The sequence below is a fragment of the Alexandromys fortis genome, unplaced genomic scaffold, assembly GCF_014885135.2.
Source record: "Alexandromys fortis isolate MF-2015 unplaced genomic scaffold, M_Fortis_MF-2015_v1.1 scaffold_7, whole genome shotgun sequence".
Classification (NCBI taxonomy): domain Eukaryota; kingdom Metazoa; phylum Chordata; class Mammalia; order Rodentia; family Cricetidae; genus Alexandromys; species Alexandromys fortis.
Window position 1 is genome coordinate 13,529,036 of NW_026067920.1, and position 24,534 is coordinate 13,553,569.

The window sequence follows — 24,534 nt, forward strand, 5'->3', positions numbered from 1 at the left end:
AGAAGCAAAGCCTGTCATTGTGGCGCCTGGGTCGTGCTGTGGCAGCCTTCTCAGCCAAACCACAATGATCCTGGACAGCTGTGTCCCCAGCCACACTTAACTGCCCTGAAGTCACATTTTCTGCCTCTCGCTGTGACTTACTCCTCTTACCACCTGGTAAGCCTGTGTGTCTTACACCTTTGAGGCCCAAAGTCTTTCTCCCAGTCACTCTAGCTCTCCAGGATGCTCCAGAGTTTTATTTTGTGCTTTAGTAAGCAGCTTTGAAATGTGGTAAGGCAAGGACCCCCGCAGGGACACTGCTATGCCTATGGAATTCAAGATTCTCCCTCTGTGCTCAGGGTTAAGGATTGCCTGGCCCCCTTCGGGTGTGGCCCAACTAATCAGAACGGTGCTGGGCTCTTTGTAGAGTGTGAAGGGTGCGGTGTCAGAGGATGCAGTCCTGTTTCTACGCAGACATTCCGTGCCTGCCACACCAGGGAGAGGTCTGAGGCGCCCGCCGCGGAGCGAGGTGCAGGATTGCCTTGCTCCAACCTCTGCCTGAAGACCCCTTCCACGCTGGCGCTTGCACACAGGCCAGGATGGAAGGCGACATCCTAACTTCTGCTGTGAGCAGGTGGGAGGGAAGAGACGCGAGAGGTATTCCATTGGTTGTCTGGAAAAATGAACTGCACCTTCCCCTCACTCGCACAGGATCAACTTTTCCCACCTCCTGGGGTGGGCATTAGTACTTTGGGGTTCTAAGCCCGAACGTGGCAGCCCAGGGGTCCCAGGGACTTGGCTCTGCACAGGCAGCGGGTGCTCTTAGACACCGGAAAAAAAAAAGTGCCTTACAGTGTCCCGTGTCCCGTGTCCCTCGAGTCCCTCGACTGGGCGAGCGCGCCTGTGTCGCGACAGCCCGGCTGCCCCGCGCGTGGCGCTGGGTCCGGGAGGCCCCTCCCCCTCCCCGCGGGCCCGCACGTGCCGCACCCCTGCGGGTTGAGCTCAGGTCCCGCAGTGGCGCGGCTGAGCTGGGCTAACCCGCGGGCAAAGCTCCGGCCGCGGCATCCCGCGCGGGGCAGCGGCGCGATGCTGCACTGGAATGAGGAAGCTTGGCGGCGAGGGGAGGGCCCGGGCGCGCTGCGCGCGGGGGTGGCGGCGGCGCGCCGAGCGGGCCCGGCGCGGGCGAGCGGGCTGCAGCCGCCGGCGGCGCCAGCAGGTACGGCCGGTGCCCGCCGCCACCCGGCGACCCTCGGCGGCCGGACCCGAGCCCCGCGCGGCTGCAAACTTTGTGCGCGCGGCCCGGCAGGTCGCAGAGTTGCGGTCTGTTGCGGGACCAGGCGGCGGGCGCGGGGACGGGACGGCGCCTCTCTCTGCCCGGTTCCTTGTCCCCGCCGGTGTCGCGAAGCCGCGAGGTGTACGCGAGGGCCGGGTGGGCTACGGGACAAGCAGAACGGGAGGCAGGTCGCGTGTGCCTCCCCCAAAGTTTTCACGGTGCGGGACCAGGGGCGCGCGCTCTGGGCGGCCGCAGGTGGTGGCGCGGTGTGCCCGGGCCAGGTGCGCTGCCCGCGGGCGGCGCTGTAGCGCGGGACGGCCGGGCGGCCCGGGGCTCCGAGCCCGGTCGGAGCCGCGGGGGGCGGGGAGTGTGGCGAGAAATGGGGAACAATGAGAGTGAGCAACTTGAGGAAGTCATTGTGAAAGAAAGCTGGGAATTGCTCCGCGGCCAACTTAGCAGGGCACTCTAACAAGTGCCTGCGCGGCCGCGCCCGGGCTGGCAACAGCGGCAGCCCGGCGCAGTGCAGCCCATCCCGGGACACTCGGCCGTGGCAGGCGGAGACCGAGTAGGTCCCGCGGGGTACAGGAACCCCAGATCCCCGGCTGCTCTTCGCGCCCCAGGATCAGTCTTGGCCCCCAAAGCGCGGCATACAAATCCACGTGAGTGTTTTCAAATTAATTTCAGTAGGAAAACTTGGGATAACTGGTGGATTTTTTTCCTTTCTTTTTGTAATTAGAAGTAGGAAAGAAAGGAAAGTCAGTTGAAATCCTTAGTGTCCGTGTTGCTCACGTCTGTTTTTTTCCTTTCTGAGGACGGAGAGCTTTAACCAAAGCGACCCTCCGCCTCTCTAGGCTGGGACAAGCAGGTGCGCGACCAGGCCAGCCTGAGCCACTTCTGAGTAGCCTGGAGTCCCACGAAGAGCATGCCCTACTCCTGTTTAGGCTTATATAGACAGATCTAGTGAGATCACAGAAAAAAAAAAAAAGCATTTCCAAAGTCGTGGGTAAAGACTTTCCTTATTTTTGGTGCGAGGGCTATTTGCTTTCCTGGTAGAATCCAGTCTTAGTTTGCTTTGTGCAAAATGGAAATGATCCGGGTATTGAAACCGTACTTTGCTCATCACAGTATGTGATCCCAGGTCGTGGAGCTATGGCAGGGAGACCCTGTTATCAAATAGGCTTGCGATTTATTTGAAATGTGTGGGTTTTTTTTTTTAAATTGTGAAGCATCACTAGTAATTCCCAAGGAATCTTATAAGCCCTTGATTTCCTTCTAATTTGTAGGCTTCAGGATATGACATCTAGTGACCCAAAGAGGTACCAATTCAAAAGGTCTGAGCCAGAAGCCCTTTCAATTTTCCATTTTCTCTCGGATTGGAGCCCATCCAGAGTGAATTTTATCATGCCGTTTGCCCAAGTTACCCATGCGTAATTTCTCCCCCTGCTACAGATAACGTATTTTACCTTTGAGCTGCCTTGTCCTAAACTTCCAGAACCAAAGTGGTGTTAGGGAAATAGCGCTTCACTGGTCCAACATACCTGCAAAAGAAAATTTAAAACGACAAAAATGCATAAAATGTATAGTATTTTTCATAGACGCTGAAATGCTTTTAATGATTAGTTCCTTTGGGTTATGAGTGGAGAGGAGGTTGAAATCTGTAAGAAAATCCCAGAGCCTGCGTTAGTTTCTTTGTTTGGCGATATTTGTTCTATGAGATTAATTGAATTCATTCAATTTTTTTCTATGAGATTTTTAAAGTAAAATTTTAAGCATGATTCTTATTATGTTTGTATGTGTCCAAATGGTTTCAGTAACAAATCAGATTATTTGATATGTGACTCCAAATTTAAACGGGGACAAATATCCATGACAAAAGATTATCTCCTTACATTGGATCAGCACCCTGTAATACACAGAACATGTTGAGGACATAATATGGAGTACATCATGTAAACCACAATGGAGTATTTTATATTTTTATAAAAATGTGTATAATTTTATATTTTCCCACAAGCATGCATGCTTGTTCCTTTTCTCATAGAAGAAAAAAAAATGTGCTTCCCAGACTTAAAATTCACTAGAGCTGGTGACAAAAATGTTTTAAGTCTAATGGTTTTGATTTTTTGTTTATGGTGATAATTGAAATCTAGAGTTAAGAAATCCAAAGTACATGTTTGTATAATTCATTTGGTGTTTTTTAAGTGGAGGGGAAACCCCAAGTCCCCCCCCCAAAAAAAATTTAGGAGCATTGTAGCAATAATATCCCACCATGGTGGCCTCACAAGCAGACACTGGTTGCTAATAAAGAGTGGAAGAGGGATTTCTGACTCTTTTGAGAAGTTTGTGTACTGGGCCCTAAAGAGAAAGCAAATGGTGGTCGTTCTTGCGCATTTCCATTGTTGAAAAATTAAGATCACAGTGAATTTATTGGCCAAAAGATCCAAAGCCCAGCAGGTCCGTAGGCCCCTTGCATTTTCTACTTCACTGGAGACTGAGTGTAAGGATGGTGTTTCTTTGGTTTGAGGAAGCATTTTCCTTTATCTGAATTTGTGTTTCATCTTTCGTTAATATAACAGCACATTGTTCATGAGAATGTCAAAACTTCTGAAATCTGAGGGGATTAAACACATGTGTGTGTGTTTAATATAGATCAGGATTATTTATATTAATATATACAGGAAATAAATTACATGTGTTCGTATGTACTCCTGCTTGCACAAGCACACATCACACACATTGTCTGGAGTGACAGAGGCTTGAAGGTGGCAATGAAAGGAGTTTTAATATTAAATAAAAGCACCTAACATGAGAGATAAATTCCCTTCCTCTTATTTTTTTTTTACTTTTTTAAATATAAAATAAAATGGTTTCTTTATAATGGCAGATTTGGGCATAGATAATGTTAGTTTTATAATATTAGGTCGTTTTGAGTGCTTATCAAATTTTGCACATTCAAGTACTGCTACTGCCATCAGTAAGATTCCTCAAGGCGCGCGTGAGTAGCGGTATGCCCTCTCTGCTATTTGACGTTTCTAAACAATCTCTCTGTAAAATAAGTGGCACTTGTTGTGTTCAGAGGAGAATGACGGAAGCGAATTCGCCTCAGAAGGCAAGCCAGGAGCCTCCGAGTTCCTTGGGAACCGTTATTGCCTGTTTTTAAGACTGACAAATATTTTGGGACATTGCGGTTCCTCCTTTTAGCCGAAGCTCCTACTCTGACTAGAAACCTGAGAACAGGACTGTTCTCCTTTGCAACTCTCTCACGTTGCCTCGTTCCACAGGTTCGCTGTGTGAGCATTACATTTCACAGGAAAACACATGAAAAGCAAATGCAACAAGTGATGGCTCCTGAGGATACAGGGGGAGAGACAGAAATCCATTTCACGTCTTGAAAGAGATCTTGGTTCCTGCTCCAAAAAGACACATGTATTGTTTTTTAATCTTAGGTGTTGAGTATCAGAGAATTAGCATTAAACACACACACACACACACACACACACACACACACAATACAGATGATGAGCTATGGAGAAGCAAGGTCTGTTGGAGTCTTGTGCCAGCACTCTAATAAATCCATATGAACAGTAACAGAATTATTTCACCGTGCTGCTGATGCAATGCTCACACTCGTGTTCTTCGTATAAACCTCTGCTTCTTCACATCCCTCTCAGTCTAACAGTAGCACATGCCCTCGTACCTCAGGGTTCTTTGTCTCGTTGCTGGAGTATATATGCTCCTGCTCTTAGAATTCCAGTGCCTCCTTTTGGACCGTGTTTGTTTGGGATACCCTTTAGCTGCTAAGTGATAATGGAACAGTTACTTTTAAGACATGGGTAAGCATTTTTGCATACTGTACTGCATGTCACAAGTGAACTATACCAGCCAACCAAACATGATTTGCAAAAACTTTCTAAGGGGAGAAATGGATGTCTGCCCTGGTTTGGGGTATCCCACTGGTTCTTCATGAGAAAGTCCCAAAGGGACACAGCTGCCCTGGGGCATAATCTAAAGACAACTGGCAAATTATTTTCTTTGGCATTTCCCCATTTTCATGTCTGACTGTGATAAATAAGTGGATGCCAGTGTGTCTTCCACCCATGGTGATAAACTGCTTTAAAAAAATATATATATTGAAAAGCCCAAGTCTCAAGCATGTAGGCCATTGAGCTTCTCCTTCACAGGCCTGGCCCAGCTACTTTTCTCCCATGGCCATGTCTTGCTAGGGGGGAAGTCACAATTCCCGTTGACTAAAGAACACCCCCTTTCCACCCCATGTCTGACAAATCAGACATCCGAATGATTTCTGAACTCACTTTGGTTAGGACAGGAAGCATTGGCTCCCTTCCTGTGTGAGCTTCCCTGAGAGAAAACCAGCTTCCCTCCTCCTTTGCATACTTGGCTGCTGGTTCCACCTTTCTCTGAGCCCCAGTGGTGAGTGGAGGCAGCAGTGGGACCTTGGAGGAAGAGGGATCTGAGGCTCAGCCCTGGACCAGGATCCTTCCCGGGTGTCTCCTCAGAGGGCACTCAGACCAAGTCTGGATTTGTGTGGGAGAGAGAGACTGCTCTTATTTGGCCTTGGGGAGGCCCAAGCTTTTTGGTGAGTGTCACATGGGTTTGTTGTCTCGATGTGCTTGCTTGGCTTGCCCTAGCCAGTGCTCTTCCCATTTCCCGCTGGGATTTTTGGTGAGCAGGCTTCACAGGGAGCCTCCCTGGCACTCCTGCCCAGCTCCCTGTCTTGGGCTGATGGAAAACATCATTAGACTCCATCTGTGTGTTTGCTCTCAAGTTCGCCCCATGCTCCACCTCCTGACAGCTTGTGGCATGGGGCCACGGCTTAACGAATTGCCTAAAGTGGGACCTAATTAGAGCAAAAGAGCTTCTCCGTATTTTCTCAACCGAGTGTGCAGTGAGACGTTTTTCTTCAGAAAGCAGCTCACCGCTGCAGCAAATCTGACACTTGCCGCCATTTTCAAAATAGAAGTTTCAGATGGATGGCTGAAGAGCTAGGGGTAAAGGACTCCTGAGTCTGAAGAGAAGCCTGGCCCTGTCCCAATCCAGTCTGATTTCCTTTCTGTCCCACACTCCCTTCTCCTTCTCATTCTTTCTTTTTATTTTTCTCTCATATGTGGTATTTTGGCTAAACTATTGAAACAGTTACAAAAGAGTGTTCTTCAAAGTCTTCCTATGCATCAAGTAGATTTGTGTGTCTGTATGTGTGTTGCATTTTTTTAGATTCTACACTGATTCTACACTTTGTGACATTTTTCTGTGATGCTTAAACTGTTCGAAAATGAACTGTGTGGTTTAGAATGAACTTTTGCCAAAGCTAGGCACTCCGCGAGTACCAACTACGCACGTTTTAATCATTTTCTGTTGATCGTTTTTCGGTGGTAAATTTGGAGCAAGTTGAATTCCATAAGACAATTCCTTCAACCTAATGGGAAAAAAAATGTTTAATTTAGCAACTTTAAGAGACATGAGGAGCTGACCTTTTATAAGCTTACCTGTGGCACTCTGCAATGTGTCCCAGTGCTTTTAATGGAAACTAGAGGAAGCCATCATCGACCCCCTAGTGTGAGCCCCACTTTCAGTCTGAAAAAAAAAGTAACCTTACTTTTCTCCCTTGTGTATGAGGAGTTTTGTGTAGAGTAGAAATTTAAAGTGATATTCAGAGAGACCTGTTGTAAAAACAGGTAAATTGTGTATCCTACTTCATCAAGTGAAAACCAGCTGCTAAGTATCAGGTCCTTCCTTCCTTCCTTCCTTCCTTCCTTCCTTCCTTCCTTCCTTCCTTTATTTATTTGGTTTTTCAAGTCAGGGTTTCTGTATCTCCAGTCCTTAAAGCAAAGGTTGTCTGTTACTTTTTAAACCATGGTTTGGAAAGTTCTAGCTCTTTTCCACCACGAGGTTGTTCTATATGTGTGACTGAATTTGAAGAATTTTTGCTTTTCACTTTTACTAAAAGCACATGGAATTTTTGTCAAAATAATGAACTTTAAAGGAAAAAAAAAGATATAGAATGTTGAAAACTCCTTGATCCTGTCTGTTGGAAGACTGCAGAACAGTCCAAGCCGGCATCAAAACCAAGCTTCCCTATGTTTGGCTTTCAAAGGGTAAGGGCTTTTCCTGCCCGATTATAAATAGACTTGCCGATTTTTGTAACCGAACAAATGAGGAAGCTGTGAGGTTCCATGAGATTCAGCTGATGACCCTCCTGGGTTTGCATGAGGACCTTGTAGGCTGAAGGTGAGGGATTATAATATCCGTCCAAATAACCTGGGTTGGGTGAACACATGTTACACTTGGATCTCAGTCTTATTCATGATGTTTGATGTTGATGTGAATGTCTTGAAGATGATCCCTGGTCTGGGCCAGGGGACACTGCTACTGAGCCATCCCATAGAATGAAATAAAACATGTAGACATTCCTTAGGATATTGCAGATAGTCAAGTGTTCTTTTTTTCTGTCATTCCGTTTACTGCCTCTAGTCATTGGTAGATAACTTGTTTTCTCTCTATTGACACTACAAGTGTCTTACCCCACCAGAAGTTGAGTGAGTAAAGTAACTTTCCAAAGTACCAAAGTTCTTAAAAGACCATAATGTGATTTAGGGAACTCAATTTTTGAATGTAAGTTACAATATTGTGAACACAGCTTCGAAATGAGAAAATATTATAGATTAATATTTTAATAGTTTTCATGAAAAAGTTCCTTCACTTTGTGATGACAGTTGATGATTTTTGAAGTCGCTGTCAATAAAACACCAGTTCCAGTACTTTAGGGGAAATGGCCGCAGAGTCCATGTAGCCTACCCGAACTGGGGGACAGCGAGCAGGACAGCCGTATTTGTCCTCCTCTGTGGAGCAAAGACTAGATGCTCCTTATTATGTCTGGGGTGTGCCAAAGTGGCCTTTTGTGTTTCAGAGAATAAGAGACCACGATGAGTTAGTTCAGTGCTGGCCCTGAGCTGGCACATGAACAGTGTCCCATTTTGTGGAAATGAAAGGTAAAATGGAAAGCAGTGTGTGCTGGTACCTAGGAAGTGCATTTCAATGTCATCCGTGAGCGAATCAAGTCTGAGTGCTCGCTCGGCTACGTTTGCTAAGTCTACGTGGAAGTATTCCTGAGGGATGCTCCTACGAAGATCTGCAGGGTTTCACCTTTTTAGGCCTAAATAAAATGAAGCCAAATAAACTGGCCAAGCACTGTAGGCAACCACCATCAGAGGTGTGCCTTTCTTAATGCTATGGATATGTAAGCGTTTTTTTTTTTTTCTCCAGCAGATACAGTTTAAGGTTGGATATTCAAGTGTCCACTTGAGAAGATTTGCTTATACTATAGTCACGATGAGAGATACTGTATTTGTTGTGACACCACATCTTCTTACCACATAAGGAAATAATAATGTCCTAAGCTTGCACTTACCTCTATTAAAATAAACAAATAGGAACTCGGGAGAACAGGGCCCTGCTGTGTCTTCAGAACAATTACAAAGTATCAGCGCTTTGGGAATTATCTCTGAATCAGTCTCGGGAAGCCATTGCTGTGTTTTAAAGATAGAAATCTCATTTGTGCTACATCTCCCTTCTCTCACTCTTCTCCTGGCCCTGCATAATTGTCTTCCACACTGAGAGAGCAGAAGACAATGTTTCTAAACTCATGCTCCTTTCCCTTAAGTGATGAAGTGTGAAAAGCCATTTGTATTTGAGGAAGCTACTTAAGAAGTGGTCAGTATTGATGGTCCAAATCAGAAGGCACGTTAATGGACTCTTCATGTCTCTCCTCAGTGGCTGTGGAGTAGGTGGCCCATGTGCAGGGTAGACAGGAAACCCAGCTTTGCTGTGTGAGCATGGCTTCCCTGATGGCGGAGAGAGCAAAGGGAAGAATGGCGGCCATGCCAGGACACTTAGGGGCCCCTTGTCTCCAGTTCCAGTGTCTGCAGTTTTAAAATCGTCTTTCTTGTGTACGATCTACCATCTCTTCTCTTTCTTCCTCTGGCCTGGGGGAAGGGCTCACCCCATTGCCCAGGCTAGCCTGAAACTCATAAACTCATAAGTCACCTGGGCTGCTTTCAAACTCATGTGTCCCTTTGAAAGTCCTGCGATTACAAGTGTGAGCCTCCATGCCTGGGTCCACCATTTTCTATTTCACATCACGGAGCAGGTGCTCAATTACAGCTTTTTACTAGGAAGCATTCTTTATTTTATCTCCTCTCTTTCTCTCTCTCTCTCTCTCTCTCTCTCTCTCTCTCTCTCTCTCTCTCTCTCTCTCTCGTGTGTGTGTGTGTGTGTGTGTGTGTGTGTGTGTGTGTGTTTGCGTGTGTCTACGCACATGTGTGTGAAGGTCGGAAGTCAAAATGGAGACTCTCCCTCAATCTCTCCCCCATGGTTCCAGGCCAGAGTCTGTCCCTGAATGGCACCATTGGTTGGCTGTCTAGACTCCCAGACCCTATGTCCCCACCTCCCAGCAGTAGAATTACAGTTGCCAGGCAAGGCTTTCTCCCTGGGGTTTGGGATTAAACTCAGGTCCTGACTGAGGCATCCCCTTGGCCCCTTGCTGTATTCGTGACCCACTTCCTCATTTCCCTTTGACCCTTCTCCTTTTGCATATCAGTTCCTGCCCACAGAGGGAAAAATGTGAAGCCAGGGCTGCACATCTGAGTGATTTGCCCTGGAGAAGAAGGTTCACAGAGCAGACTGCGCGAGCTTCTGCAGCTTAGCTGGATGTCGGGGGGAGGGGCATGGTGAACGCTAAATTGGATTCCTATGCTCCTGTTTAAATCTTGTTTTTCATTGTTATTTGCAACAGCGAAGCTCTGGGAAATAATCATGAAACTGTGTAGAGTGGCAGCTAATTTTTGGTAAAATGAAAAGAATCAGAGATGAAATAGGAGTGCTCAGAAGTTTTTATGTTCCCCAACCTGCCTTGTCAGACTGCTCCGCAAACCTAGAAGGTGTGTGACTAGATACAAAGATTTGCATATTGCTGGCCTTTCTGGTGGAGCATTCCTTTTGAAAAACACAGCGTAATTCATGGCGCGCTATGATAGATTTGCAAAAAAAGTAAAATCTTCAGTGTACAGGTGAAAAGACACGTCTCTCGCAAAATAATGTGTTTTATTACAGAGGTCTGTAACGTAGACATGTTTAATAGATTATAGTTTTAGACCCACCCCATTTCCCCCTACGCACGCACGCACACACACACACACACACACACACACACACACACACACACACGAGAGAGAGAGAGAGAGAGAGAGAGAGAGAGAGAGAGAGAGAGAGAGAGAGAGAGAGAGAGAGACTTAACTACCTTCGGAGCAAGTACTGTCCAGTATTTAAGCAGCTAGTCCCAAGTATCCCTGGGGCAGCTTCACCCCTAAGAAAGAAACATACTGGGCACGTGTGTGTAGCTGCACTGCCAGAATTTAATTGTGTTGCAGAAGTTCTGTTGTGAAAACGATGTCTTGGTTTCAGGCTATTGCTGAGAGCAACTTTATATTCTGGCCAAACATAAAGGACACCTTTCCTTGTTGGTCAGACATTCGGATATTGTCCCCTCTGCATCTTGTGTACAGAGTTCCTAGAGCAGGAATAGCAGAGGGTAGATACTGTCCCCAGATGACTGTGACTTCAGAGCTCAGCTCTGCTGTTGGTTGGATATAGCCTTGGGCTGGCTGCTTCTATTTTGTGACGCTGCTCTGGGCCTCAGTCTTCTCCTCTGTAAAATGGAGATGATAGAACAGGTCTCCCTGACAAATAGGCATTGTCAGGGAGATGCTCACTGCATACTGGAATCTGAGCCAGGCTGCCCAGTAAAAGGCAAGGCAAGGCAGGGTCTCACCGTGTCAGGAAACATAACGGTGTCCCTCTCGAACACCTCACATATAACGAGCTGCCTAAAAGGTACCTGTGCTCTTCCATTTCTGGCTATAGACCAGGTCCTCAAGGGTCCTTGTGGAGTATCATTGTACAGGGACATCGCAAGGCCGTTTCAAGACGGGGAAGGGCATTTATCTTGAAAACAAATACAAAAGTTAGTGTATGGTGTTTTTGAATCCCAGGGGGCAGGTTTCAGAGCTTGTGAAAGTACAGTGGAGGCTGATTTCCCCCGACCGCCCATCCCTCCTGCCTGCAGCAGGCTTTCCGTGCCATGTGCTTAGCAGTTCTCTGGTAGCCAGAATGTTAGACTACCTTGAAAAGACAAACGTTTGTGGTTTCCGACTGGCATCTCCTTTCCATTTTGATTTAATAAATCTAGGCTTGCTCAGCTTGAGAAAATTCTGAAGAAGACAGTGGGCTATGACATGGAGCCCCACTGGGAAAGGTGCTTGCTGCACCCCTTGGGGGACTTGTGTGCTCCTGGGCTCTAGTAAGCTCTCCTCTGGGCCTTGCAGGTTAGAACCGGACCAGCAATAAGGAACTCCTGGCCAGCCTGCTTACCTGGAGGCAGCAACTGCCCATGGCTGTTGGATGCTTTTCCCCAGGGAGCCAGCCAGGTTCCAGCCTGGTGGCAGTGGCCTCTGTGTGGCAAGAGGAAAAAAAGGCTCCTGGTTTCCCAGGGAGTCTCCCACGGGCTGCAGAGCTTTGAGTTTGTGCTTTCTGGCTGATCCCCAGTGCAATGGGGCCCTTCCTCTGCGGTCTGAAACCTGTGACGTATTCTCCTGTCTTCCGTACCTCTTCCCTAACATCAGTGAAATGTTGACTCCTTCTGTCTGAATCAGGGAAATGAAACCTGTTTGTCCCTGTTTAATCAGAGGGAAAAAAAGAGAGAGAGAGAGAGGCAGACAGGAAGGGAGAGGGACAGAGGGAAGGGAGAGAGAGACACAGAAATAGAGACCGGAGGAGAGTTGACTGAGGAAGACAGGAAATGCAGAGGTCTGGAGAGATGGTGGTTATAAGGGAAGCTTCACTGCTCACTGTCCTAAAGGGCCAGCCTTGGGCAGCCTCTGTCACGCTGGCCTGCACTTATCTCTGCATCTATTTCCCCTTGTGCAAGATTCAGAACTGCTTGCTCCAGAGAAACAATAAAAGCATTCATGTTTAGAAGAACTGCACAGGTGAGAGCTCATTTTATTGATACGGTGGTGTGTTCTCCATTGGGTTGGCTCTTACCTGAGACTGCTTGCCTTTCCCGTGCAAAGTGGACCATCGCGGCAGGTTTCTGTGACACGCTTGTTCCTTCTGACACCCCTGCCCAGCCCCGAAGATACTAACTTCTCAGATGGGTCAGGGTTGAGGAAAACATGCCATTAGTTTGCTTGGTGATTAATGCTTTTTAGTGAACGAAAGCTTTTTCTATTTTATTTTTTTTTACTTTATTTTTAGCTGAGACTATAATGTGACTGAGCTTGAATTCTCATTTTTGAAGTTTTTAAGTGGGTTCTTTTCTTCATGTGTGCCCATTCATGTGGAGCTCAGAGGACAGGTGTGAAGTCAGTTCTCTTCTTCCCGTGCGTGGCTCCTAGGGATAGAGCTGGGGGGGGGGGGAGGGCTAGGTGTGGCAGCATCACCTTTGTCCGCTGAGACATCTCTCCGGCCCTTTAAATCCCACCTTTCCCCCCTCCTGTGCTCTGTGTTGCTTCTACATGGGAGAAGAGGTGCTAAGTAGGTATTTATTTTGTAAGCAGCCCCTGGTGGTCAGCATAGGACCCAGGAATGGGTTAGGGTCCTTCAGGACCCTTCCAGATACCTTTGTAAGTTTTCCCTTGAAAGAAATCAAATGTATTTCCCTCTCACTCTGCCCTTGATGGATTACTTTTTTTAGTCTTTCCCCCCCAAAAAGGTGCCGATTTTTAGTTTTGGGAAGTTTGATGGGCTTGAGAAGTCACTCCAGCAATGACAGACAAGTCAGGCTGAGAATCCATAGGACCCAGTGTAGGCAGACTCGGTTCAGTATCTGAAAACGTTATTGACGGTTGAACTTTACACCAAGTAAGCGACCCCGTTGGCGACTGTACTAGTCACAAGTCCAGAGAGGGTGGGGTTGAAAATCGAAGTGAGGTAGGCTGTGTCACAAGGGTCCATGTGCCCTGGCTGGAAGTGGGTCTGTCATCAGGCGACCCAGACAAGCAACCAAGGGCAGAGGCGAGCTGCTGGCATCCTGTCATGTACCATGATGGCCACGCTGCCCGTGGGGTCTTGCTCCAAGTGACTTCCCTGTGTGCCTGTTCCATAAGAGCTGCTTGCTGTGTCTATAAAATACTGTTGAGGGGAGGACAGGTACTCACAGCCTGATGAAACGTTTGTTTTCCTTGGAGTAGGAAGGAACTTGGGTATATTATACTGGGCTATGATCTAGTCAATCAGGCCTTTAATATCCATTAACATATAATGGTGGTACTATGAAGTAGTTAAATAAAAATACTTCTGAAATACATTTAGTGTCTTATTTTATGAAAGGCTTAGGAAACACACAGGAACAAGAGCTGAAAGTTAAAAATATTATGGCCCAAAGCCACAGAGAAACCCTGTCTCGAAAAACAAAAAAAAAATATTATGAGTCCTAAGTGGTAGAACTTACATGAGTTTCTCCCCCACCCAAAAAAAAGGAAGAAAGAAAGAAAAAAACTCATGAAAACTCATTCATGTCACAAGAAGTTCAAAGTTCACACTATAGACATTTTGTGTTGAAGTCATTGAGTTCTGCTTTACCTGTCAACACTGGGGCATCCCAGAACTTTTGATGAGCTTCATAAACCAGTTCATCTGTGGCCAGCAAGCCACAGGAATAAGGTCTCAGCTCTCACGAGTGCAGCCCAGCCCACCACACAGGCCTCTCCTCTGAGTTCTTTATCGTTGTTCAGAAGAATCGAGTCCTTTTTACCCAGAAAGGTGTGGGACTCTGGGCACAGAACTTCTGGCTGCTCTTATACTGGTTGGTGATTGCCTCTAGGGATGGCTTGTTTCCTCTCGGTAGCTGCTGAACCGTCACTGGGGGTCTGAAGCACATGTGTACTACGGGGTTTTTGTCTCCCTGTAGTCCTGGCTGCTCTCTGAGACCTGGTGAGACCAATGAAATGCCTTTCAGAAACAGATAAACCCTTCTCTGCACAGAAGCCTTCCTTAGAGCTGACCATATTCTTGAAAAAATATATGTGTTCTGTCCATGTATATCACAAAATGTAAAAAGAGACATCAAGTTTTAGATTGATGGATAGATATAACATCACATAAAATACATATTAGCAATATATGGCATCTGTATACATATAGATAATATATAACAACACATGAATATATGCATATGCTGTGTATATCCATATCCTGCCTTCCATATGATTCTGTGTTATATAGAGCTATTTACATATGCACTACTGGTTTGGAAACCCACATGGTTTCCAAACGATTGGCATCCCCCATCAGTTTCCTGGTCTCTGATGAAAGCAGGCCTCAGCTCATATCCACCTCTCTGAAGCAGAGAAATGGTGGTCCCCGGGTAAAAACAAAGGCACTGGGCTTAGACTCTCAAGCAGATAGCCTGAGATCATGGTGAGCAGACTCAATGAAGTCACCACAGAATTCTGCTGGGCACGGATTTCTTATCGAGCTACAATATGTTTGCACTAAGAATGTAACATCTAAGGGCACCTAAATGCTCTGAGGTGTGGCCTCCAAACCAAGTCCCGCCGTCGTTTCTCTCTCTTCTGTCTCTGGGTCCCTCCCTGGTGTCTGTGGTCGTTTGTACCTATAGTCCTGGATCTTTTGCCATGGCTGCTACAGGACAGCCTCTTCCTATGGGTGTTTTCAGTTCAAACCAAGATGAGGAGCCAGCCGCAGGCCTGCAAAACAGGAGGCTTGGGCCCTCTCCTGGCTAGTTCTGTCCCTTCTCCCTGTGGGAGAGTGCTGGTGGGATCTGAAGCTGGAGCCGAGGAGTGGGGGGGGGGGGGACAAGGACAGAGCGCGTGTTGCCCATCTGCCAGGCTGGAGGTGTATTCATTATTGATGGAGGTAGTGCGTTGCTGTTCAGATATGCAGCCTGCCTGGGTAAATGAGACATTCTTCAGCAAATTGCTTCGTTTTTTGATTGCTGATTGTACGCGTGTCACCAAGCTGACTCAAGGTTCATCGATGCATGCTCAGTAAATTAGAAAGAACATAACTATGGATCAGCCAAGAGAATGAATTCTGTGCCTACAATGACCCAGGGCCATTTAATTTTCTGCTTAATTTTGTTGCAGTCAGTTTGCATTTTGGGTTATTATGCAGTAGGAAATTAACAATAAATAACAAATTTGGTCCTCCTGTGCTTGTAATGATATTTTTATAAATCTTTGTAATGCTGTTTTTTAAAGGATCAAGGTCTGTGCTAGGCTGATACTCCAGCAAGTATGTGAAGAGGAAAAAAATGCATTCTTCTTGCTAGATAGTGTTGTTGTTAAATAGCACAATCTCTCTCTCTCTCTCTCTCTCTCTCTCTCTCTCTCTCTCTCTCTCATTTGCTTTAAACTAAATCCATTCCTCTCTTTTCTTTCACAGATAATCTGAACGCAATGGATGCTGACGAGGGTCAAGACATGTCCCAAGTTTCAGGTGAGACCTTGGGTGATAGACCTGTGTCCAGAAGTTGTGCTGGCTGTGCTGGGGGGAGCCAGCAAGACTGTCGTAAAGGAAAACACCCAGATGGGATGTGTGTTAATGTTTACTTCAACTTTTGAAGCATCCCAGTTTGAGAGCCTGAGCATAAAAGGCTCCCAAACGAAATGAGTTATGGTGTCAACTCTGACAGCAACTCAGAAAGGATTAAATAAATACTGTGCTTTGGAGAAAGTTATGATGGATTCATCTATCAAACAGCTAAAATGCATGCCAAAAGGTGGCACGTAAGAGGTAAAAGATGGGAGAGGAAGAATAGGAGACAGAAGCTTGCAAAGAAAGCACACCTACCAACTTGGCCCAATTCAGGGTTTGAGAACTTACCAAGGGAGGAAGGCAAAAACATTGCTGTTGAGGTCTTCTCCTCTTAGAAGACCTGGAAAATGGAAAGCTATGGCAGGAGAAAGTCAAGTCAGGCCCCAGGCTGTCCAGTGGGGTAGCATGTGCCGTGCAGCAGATCCTGCTCTGTTCCTAATATGATGAGCAGACGAGGTCCATTCCTGCCTGGCCCTGTATCAGCACACTACCTGGAAACAGGCTTCCTGGACTTGGAAGTCTGGTCGGTATTTCTGTTTCAGAGCCTCCAGGCAATTCCCCAGCCCTAGAAGCATGGCCTCTAAGTGTCCAGCCTGCCATCTGTGCCTTGGCTGAGCTGCCCCCTCAGGTTTTGAGGAAGTGTTTATTTCTGACTTTGCAAGTTGGTCCTGGTGGGTGCTTCTAGGGGACCTGCCCTGAATGTATGGTGCTGCATTGCTCTCCAGAGAACCTGCATGCCCTGAGTCCCACCCCTTACTGAAGCACACTGTGGCACTGTTCTTAGTACTTAAAAACCATGGTATGTCCACAGACCTGTACCCTTAACACTTAAAATAGAGGAGGATAGGAATGTGCAGGTATGGAAAGAAATCTGAAATGTTTATGAAAGTGGAGAAATGCAAAGTATGATTCCATGTGGAATGAGTTCCACACATGTGTGCCCACATACATTCTACATGCTTGTGTAAACAGTTACAGTGGTTCTGGAGTGTACATCTTAACCTGGACTTTCCCCCCAGAAGCTGTGGGTTAAAAGAAAGATTGGCGTGTGGGGAGTGGAAGAAGACATTGCTTTTATCCTGTACTTTTCAGAGTTATTTGGCTTTATTTTCTTTTATGCTTTTTAAGCAAAGTGGTTAAATGGAAAAGAAATCCTGTTTAGTTTATTGCAACTTTGTATTTAGCTTCCCTACCCGCCCCTCAAAGCCCAGGAAAACCGAGTGTGCCAAACATAATTAGGGAAGAAGCATGGGTTCTACTGATGGAAGACCTCACCCACTGAGCTCACCCATTACAGCCGGATTGCCTCGAATGTCACAAAAACAGGGATGTTGAGAAACTTTAAGGGCAAGAAGAACCTTTTTGTTGGTTCTCTTCTTCTGCTTTTCTTTATGTCTTTGACCTCAGATGACTTTTACAAAATGCACTCAGTGGGAGTGAAACCTCTTGGTCCACATGGTACCTACATTCTGATGTCCTGATGTCAAAACAATAAGCTGGAGATTAAATCAACCCAAATGTCCATCGGTGGATAAAGTGTGGTGTGTGTATACAGTGGAGTACCATTTAGTTATAAAGGTTGGGATCCTGTCATCTAGGGCAACATGAATAGATGGAAATGGCATTCAGTTAAGTGAAAGAGTCCAGGAACTAAAAATCAATGGCATGCACGCTGTGCGTGAGTGTGCTTGTGTATATGCACACAGAGGAAGTGTAATTTTAAAAAAAAAAATTCAGTAAGGTAAGACCATAAACTGCTTCCTAAAAGGTGAGCAAAGAACAAAGTGAAGAGAAGAAAAAACCATTGCAGACAGAAAACCCCCAATATTGTCATTGTTTCACAGAACATGTGGCGAATTATTGAGGTAACATGCTCACAGCACATTTGTAATTAACAAAAAAAGAATACACTGCAGAGGAACCAGATTACCTCACTTAGCCGCCACCTTTTGTATGGTCTTTAGCCCCTGTTATAGTTACCTTTTAAACTTATTTCCATGATTTATCCCATAAAAGACATGCCAGTTTGCTCAACACTGTCCAGTGAGTAAGCAGTGTGTTTATGTTTATTGGGGACGAACTGTGTCATATTTGAACATTTTTCTTAAAAAAGAAGTTGAAAGAGTGATTTCTGCCAGAAGCTGGGGTGTAAGGGGCATAGGCAGAGAGAGGTGGGTCAGTGGATACGAAGCGTGGTTAGCTAGGAGGAAGAAACACAAGTGTGCACAGTATGGTAGCTGCTGTTGACAACAATGTAGATACCTACAGGACAGGATTCTGAATTTGTTCACTCTAATGGAGAGTCTGGCATTGTGGGATGTGCCACGCACATGTGAGGATTGTTATGCCCTGCATATATGTCTGAAATCTCAAACATCTCACTGCACCACAAAAACATGAGCAATTATTGGGTATCAATAAGAAATTTAAAACAATAAAGACGCGAATATACCTTAGCCTTGAAAACTATCTCTAACATGTTAGCTAGGAGGAATAGCCAGTACTATCATTTTTCGGTTTTGATCCCGAGGCTTACAAATGCGTTATTTTCTTGAACTTCCTTGTCTTGCCCTTAAAAGTTACGCTGAATACTTAGTGCATTGTGGATTGCCCTAAAGGAGAGGACAGTTGGGGCAGGCATAACCAACAGCTTGGAAAAAAAAAAAAAGGAAACTCCTTCACTCTCCTTTTGGTTTGAAAAGATTTAGTCTGAAATTTTCTCTGTACGCCCATAGCAAAGGAACGACTCTCTCTCCAACCCTGCTGGAACCGCTGGGTTCTGTTCAGCCTTGAGCATTCTACACCATGACTAGAGCATCCATAGAGCGTGTCACATTTAGGAAGGATTAAACACTGCTTTTATGCTTCTGTAAATCTGATACTTTTCCCAGTTCAAACCAGATCTCCTTCTTTGTCTGCTAAGGCTGGAAAGGCAGTGGGAAGTTGTGTGGTGGGATGCACGTTTAGTTAAACAGGAGTTGATTTGATTTCTTTGCTTTGTTTTTCTAGTAGCCCTGGGTGCAACCCTGGACGGAACCCAGGATGTTGCTTGTGCGAGGCAGGTGCTCTGCCACTGAGCTATATTCTCAGCCTGGGGGTTAACTTTCTACATAGCACAGGGAGGAATGTATTACCGAGTCTTTCTCTTTTTCATAAAATGTTCAAATATCAGCAGTTTCGTAGGAGTCCCCCAAACATGTGCAATACTTAAAAAACAGACCCTGCTAAGCCCCTGTTTTCAAGGCCTTTGGATTCTTCTTTCCTGGCATGTATCCTCATTGTGGACTCTGTCCCAGCTGATGCCACCTAGGGGCTGGGGACAATCCTAGAGGCTGACAGGCCTTACAGATCATGCTCACTGTCTTGAGTCCACTAATTGGAAAAGGCTCGCTGATAGGAATAGGCCCTGACCTACAAGTGTGCCCAGCCTTACCGGTCATCTACAATGATCTCACCCAGGGACCATGCAATAAAGTTACAAAATAATCACCAAGAACCCCTCAGTGTTTTAAGCATATTTACAAATTGGGGCATCAGAGCTCTCCTGGCCTGCAGGCCTCAGACTTTTGAGTTGAACACGTGTGGATCTAAAGAAAGCTGCCGGTTCCTTTGGGGAACTCCTCCCTAACTTTTTGAGTGAAGCTATTCTTCCCTTCTCTTCTACGTCAGTCTTTTCAAATTACTCCTGCATATGGCTTGGGCTTTTGTTTGCCTTCTAAAGAAAGAGACAGTCTATAGGAAAAAGCGAAAAGGAGTTGAAAAGCCATCTTCACACCTATATTTGACTGCAGCTATGGAACCCAAGCCTCCTAAACCATGCTATGTCTCCTACTGCAGCAGTGACTCTGGCCAGTGACTTTCTGAGGCTCCTCTGGGTCCCATCGCCTGAACTATGTATCTCATGTTTTCTTTTTTATTGTTTTTATTGAGGTGTATATTTTTCTTTGCTCTCCTCCCCTTCCCCCTCCCTTTCTATCCTCTCCCATGATCCCCACACTCCCAATTTACTCAGGGGATCTTGTCTTTTTCTACTTCCCATGTACATTTGATTCATGTATGTCTCTCTTAGGGTCCTCATTGTTGTCTAGGTTATTTGGGATTGTGAATTGTAGGCTGGTTTTTCTTTGCTTTATGTCTAAAAGCCACTTATGAGTGAGTTCATATGATTTTTATCTTTCTGAGTCTGTACTTCACTCAATATGATGTTTTCTAGATCCATCCATTTGTGTATTTGGTATTATCTTAATGCTATTTGTAATGTGTTTGTTGGAACATGCACACAAGGAGAACACCCTGTAAAGATGACTAATCTGTGTAAGGAAACAAGCCTCCTATCTATTAAATAACAATGGAAGTATCCTTCCCTGTTAATCATAGTAAATAACATTGATTGAGCACTTTGAATTGCCCAATACTAGCCTAAGCATTTTCTTGTTTTCACCATATAAAAGCCCACTGAAGGAGAATGTAGTTATCTCCAAATTGTAGGAAACCAAAGCATGGCTGATAAGAGATTGACAAGAAGTTCCATGGGAGTATGAGCCTACTCCAGCCCTAGGCGCCAAGCGTCTCCCTCTTCTCTAGAGTGGTTGTTCTGTGTTGGGAGCATCTACCCCAGATTTATGTTCCCTTGGGCCCCTCAGAGTATTAAAGACACAGCCTTTGGGAGAGATTCCCAGAGCTTTGCTGGGTAGCTAGGGTAAATTATAATCTACTTGAGAAATCATTTACTTTTAGTTTCAGATTAAGGGCACGGTTTCTTTAATTTGACCACAGAAACTTCTCAAAGACGTACTTGACACAAAAGCAACAGGCAAATTAGGTATAAATTGATACATTTATAATTTCGCCAGAAGTTTTGCTTCCCAGGTAAGTGAAATTGCACTAGCCTCTTCAGAGCTATTCCGTGACTTATTAAATGCTTGCTGTCTTGCTTTCTCCAGCCCATTGCTCATGCTGCAGGGTAAAGGTGCAAGCCATAGCCTATGTTTCTGTGGTGCACGATAGGTTACTGAATGACACCATGAGCTTGACAGGTTAGCGTTCACACTCGTTGTTAACTTTATTTTCTCCACAACCCTCTGCGCTGTACCAGAATCCTGAATTTTAGCCTCCAACTCTGCCTGAGGAGAGAGTTCTAAAATGGTGGCCCTCTCTCTTCCCTGCCATCTCTCCTTCCTGCCATCTCTTCTTCCCGCCATCCCTTCAGCTGCTGTATTCAGACCTGTAGCCCAGATCCCACAGTGTATCCATGTTGGGACCGTGTTGGCTTGACCTAGCACTTCCTTTTTATAAAGAAATGGCTCAAAGGATGAGTGGAGCGAAAGGTAGCATGCACAATGATTTTGCCTCTCAGGGAGGTTTCCATGAAATGGTACATTTTCCTCAGGAAGACCTTCCAGCAATAAAAGAATGCAAAGGTCCTTGGGCACAGAGCCCCCCAGAGAGACGAATGGCTCTGCAACATAATTCACACTGGGGGGCTTTTAGGCAAATCAGAGGACCTCTTAAAAACCATCAGTGAGCCGAGGTAAGGCAGCGTTGAATTAATGCCACGCTCTCGGCTGCCATGTGAGCACATCTGGTTTTGTTCATTCCAGTCTGGTGTTGTACTCCATGCCCCTAGAAACATGGGGTCTGATCTGTTATTCTTCACCTCTCTGTGTGGTTTCTTCTGCTCTGAGAGTTCCTATTGATCAGTCTGGCCCACAGGTATTTTAGAGTCACGATCCCTACTGTTTTCATTACACCTCGTCCTCCACGTAGGGAAAAGATAAAGTACGGAGATATAAGCTCAGGAATGCTGTGGAGCTGGCCTTTTAGTGTAATGACCTAAGCCCGTTGTGATTCTTAAGAAACACAGCTGTTATTATGAACATCCTCCCTAAGACGTAGTTGATATTGTTCTTTCAAAGATGGGTCAGCCACACTTTTAAAAATGGGTCACTAAGAGGGTTTTTTTGGGTTTTGGGGGTTTTTTTTGTGTGGGGGGTGGGACACAATTCAACATGAATTGAGCTGGAAGTGTGGCATGCTTTCATTGGCTAACACCTGATCCTTATCACACATACCCTCCCCCCAGCTCCAGTGTGATATGGCATCTCCATGGGTCCAGAAGTTATTATAGGAGAGATCGTCATAACAAAATAAGCCAAAGCAATTCCATTTCTCCTCCCCCCACTCCCACTCAGTCTTAGTAAGAGCTGCTTAATCACAGGAACCCAATGTTCCATACATTCTATGTGTATCAACTCCTGCACCAGCTTCTCAAGTTGTGGCTCCGTTGCCAGGGGCCCCACTATCAATCTGATGGAGGCTCTTTTTATAGTTATTTCTCTTTTATTTGAGGTCATAATGTAATTACATCATTTCCCTCTTCCCTTTCCTCTTTGGAGGTTCTTCATTGGCCTTTCAGAAGGCAAGTGGTATAGGTCATTGTTCATCTGACTCCTCCCTCCCCCACTGCAGGGTCTCTATATTATAAAGAAGATCTGCTGAGGATGTTATGTGGTCAGTATCTTTGAACCCCTCCCTAAAGTCCTCAAACTTTGAAAACCTTTATTCTGGGCCATGGTTCTGTATGAAAGTAAAAGTTGTCAAGCGGTTCGTATGCCTTCTGCATCCTCCCGGTTAGAGTCTTTCCTCTCTTGCTGTGAAGATGAGAGCCAAGGCCACACATCCAGCCACTGTTCCTTTAAAGGTCATCTATTTAGGGTAATGGAGACAGCACCGACCAATGAACACAGACTCTAGCATAACACTTTTGATCAGTCTCTCGGGCCTTTTGCTTTTCCTTGGGAAATTATTACAATCTTACCCCGTCTTTAACTATTTATCTTGTATCAGCTATCCAAATATACCCAATAATGCTCTTTCTGAAAATATGCCAGTTGCTCTCATCACAGCTAACCTGGGATATTACATTGTGATGTCTCTTTCTTAGACATTGTAATGCTATCCCCCAAAGCATGTCCTTGGTGCCTTTACAGATTCTATTTTAAAGATTCCAGGAATGCTTGTCTCGTGTTTACTGCTCTCCTCCATCTCCTAAAATGTTGGTGCAATTCTTGTTGAGTTGATCCAGTCTTCACACCGTGTCTCGTCATGTTCTCAAAAATTTTTAATGACTGACGTGTTTTTTTTTTTTTTTGTATGTGCTCCCAAAAGTCTGGGTTAGTGTCTCTGTGGAGGTCATTCTGCCTCTTGGGCCAAGTTGCCAACTCATCAGGCAAACAGCTGGTATATTGGTACTACCTTCGGTCTCTTAAGCAAGACTGTCTTTGATAGTAGGTATAGTAGACCAGTGAGCATAGGCTTAGGGCCACACCAGCCGCGTCTCCTGTGTCGTTTGTGTATAGTAACGCCTTTAAACAGCTCTGGAAAGATGAAGCTTTTCAATGACAGCTTCACTGTGTTGTTCTCATACCTAAAAGAGCTAGAGAGACTTCGTTTTAATCCAGCCAAAGATTCCTGGGGAGAAGGGAGTCAGTGGGATTAAGAGGGGGATGTGAGGGTAACGGGGAGCAAAAATGACCAAATGTTGTATACAGGTGTAAGGGATTGTCAAATAATAGCAAAGAAGAAAGAAAGAAAGAAAGAAAGAAAGAAAGAAAGAAAGAAAGAAAGAAAGAGAGAGAGAAGGACGGAGGGAGGGAGGGAGGGAGGAAACCTTACTTCATGAAGTGTAACAAACTTTTGTCTCTGTGTGGACTGTGAGTTTGTCAAGCAAATGCAGAGCCTCAGAGATACAGGTGCCATTGGCCTAGCAGTATCCCTTCCAAAGAGTACACAATGGTGCCTTTAAGGATAAAATGCTCAGCTCAGTGTTGTTTAAAAGTGTAAAAAAATAAAATAAAATAAATATAGAGTCAAAAGCAGGAAAAAATGGAACCCTTCATGTGCCCATTACAAATACGATTGTAGAAATAGCTCTGTAACACCTAAATGTATCGAGAGTATCTAAAAGCTGATTTCCTTTGGAAAAGTGACATCACCACATCTGCCCTGTAATATATCAATGTTTATGCAGTAATTTAGTCCCAGGAATAGCCAAGGCTACAGGTGTTGTTTGCCTTGTGTAAACCTTTGTTCTCTGGTGTTTGTTTATTGCTTGGCAGTGATATTCATTCCTAGAAAGAGAAATACGTGTTGGTCCTAACAGGGAAGCAGCAATTTAGAGCAGATACCCCTCCATGCTACCCTCTTGTGCCATCGAGGAAGCCCGGCACTAAGGTTTTCCCAGCAGCTGACGGTGCCCGCCGGAAACTCAATCTCTGATTTGTGTCTACAGGGAAGGAGAGCCCCCCAGTCAGTGACACTCCCGATGAAGGGGATGAACCCATGCCTGTCCCCGAAGACCTCTCCACCAACTCTGGATCACAGCAGAACTCCAAGAGTGAGCGAGGCATGGGTAAGTGGGTCACCGTGGTGTCCTTCAGGTGTCCATTAGGAAATGGCTGCTGTGTAGGGTAAGGTAGGTGTGGTCAGTCCCGCTTGCCCTCTGAGCTCACTTCATTTTTCAAGGTTTCCTAAAGTTGGGACCTGGGCAATCTGTTTTAATTGATGCATTTATTTTAAGGTGTTTTTCTGCTTATTGCAAGTGGTCTTGCTGTTACCATGTGCTGAACTACTAGCATGGGTGCCTTTTGAAA

At 45.5% G+C, this 24,534-nt stretch overlaps 1 protein-coding gene across 12 annotated transcripts in view; it reads left to right on the forward strand.

The window, feature by feature from the left end:
- Positions 1-449: 449 nt before the first annotated feature.
- The window catches only part of Ikzf1 (IKAROS family zinc finger 1), a 92,220-nt gene continuing 68,135 nt past the window's right edge, over positions 450-24,534 (forward strand). For 2 of the 12 annotated variants that reach the window (XM_050141197.1, XM_050141192.1), the window contains exons 1-3: positions 970-1,195; positions 15,731-15,784; positions 24,174-24,293. In XM_050141197.1, coding sequence (XP_049997154.1) covers positions 1,066-1,195; positions 15,731-15,784; positions 24,174-24,293 — 304 coding nt within the window. In that variant the 5' untranslated portion in view covers positions 970-1,065. The other 10 variants (XM_050141186.1, XM_050141190.1, XM_050141194.1 and 7 more) reach the window with 10 other exon arrangements.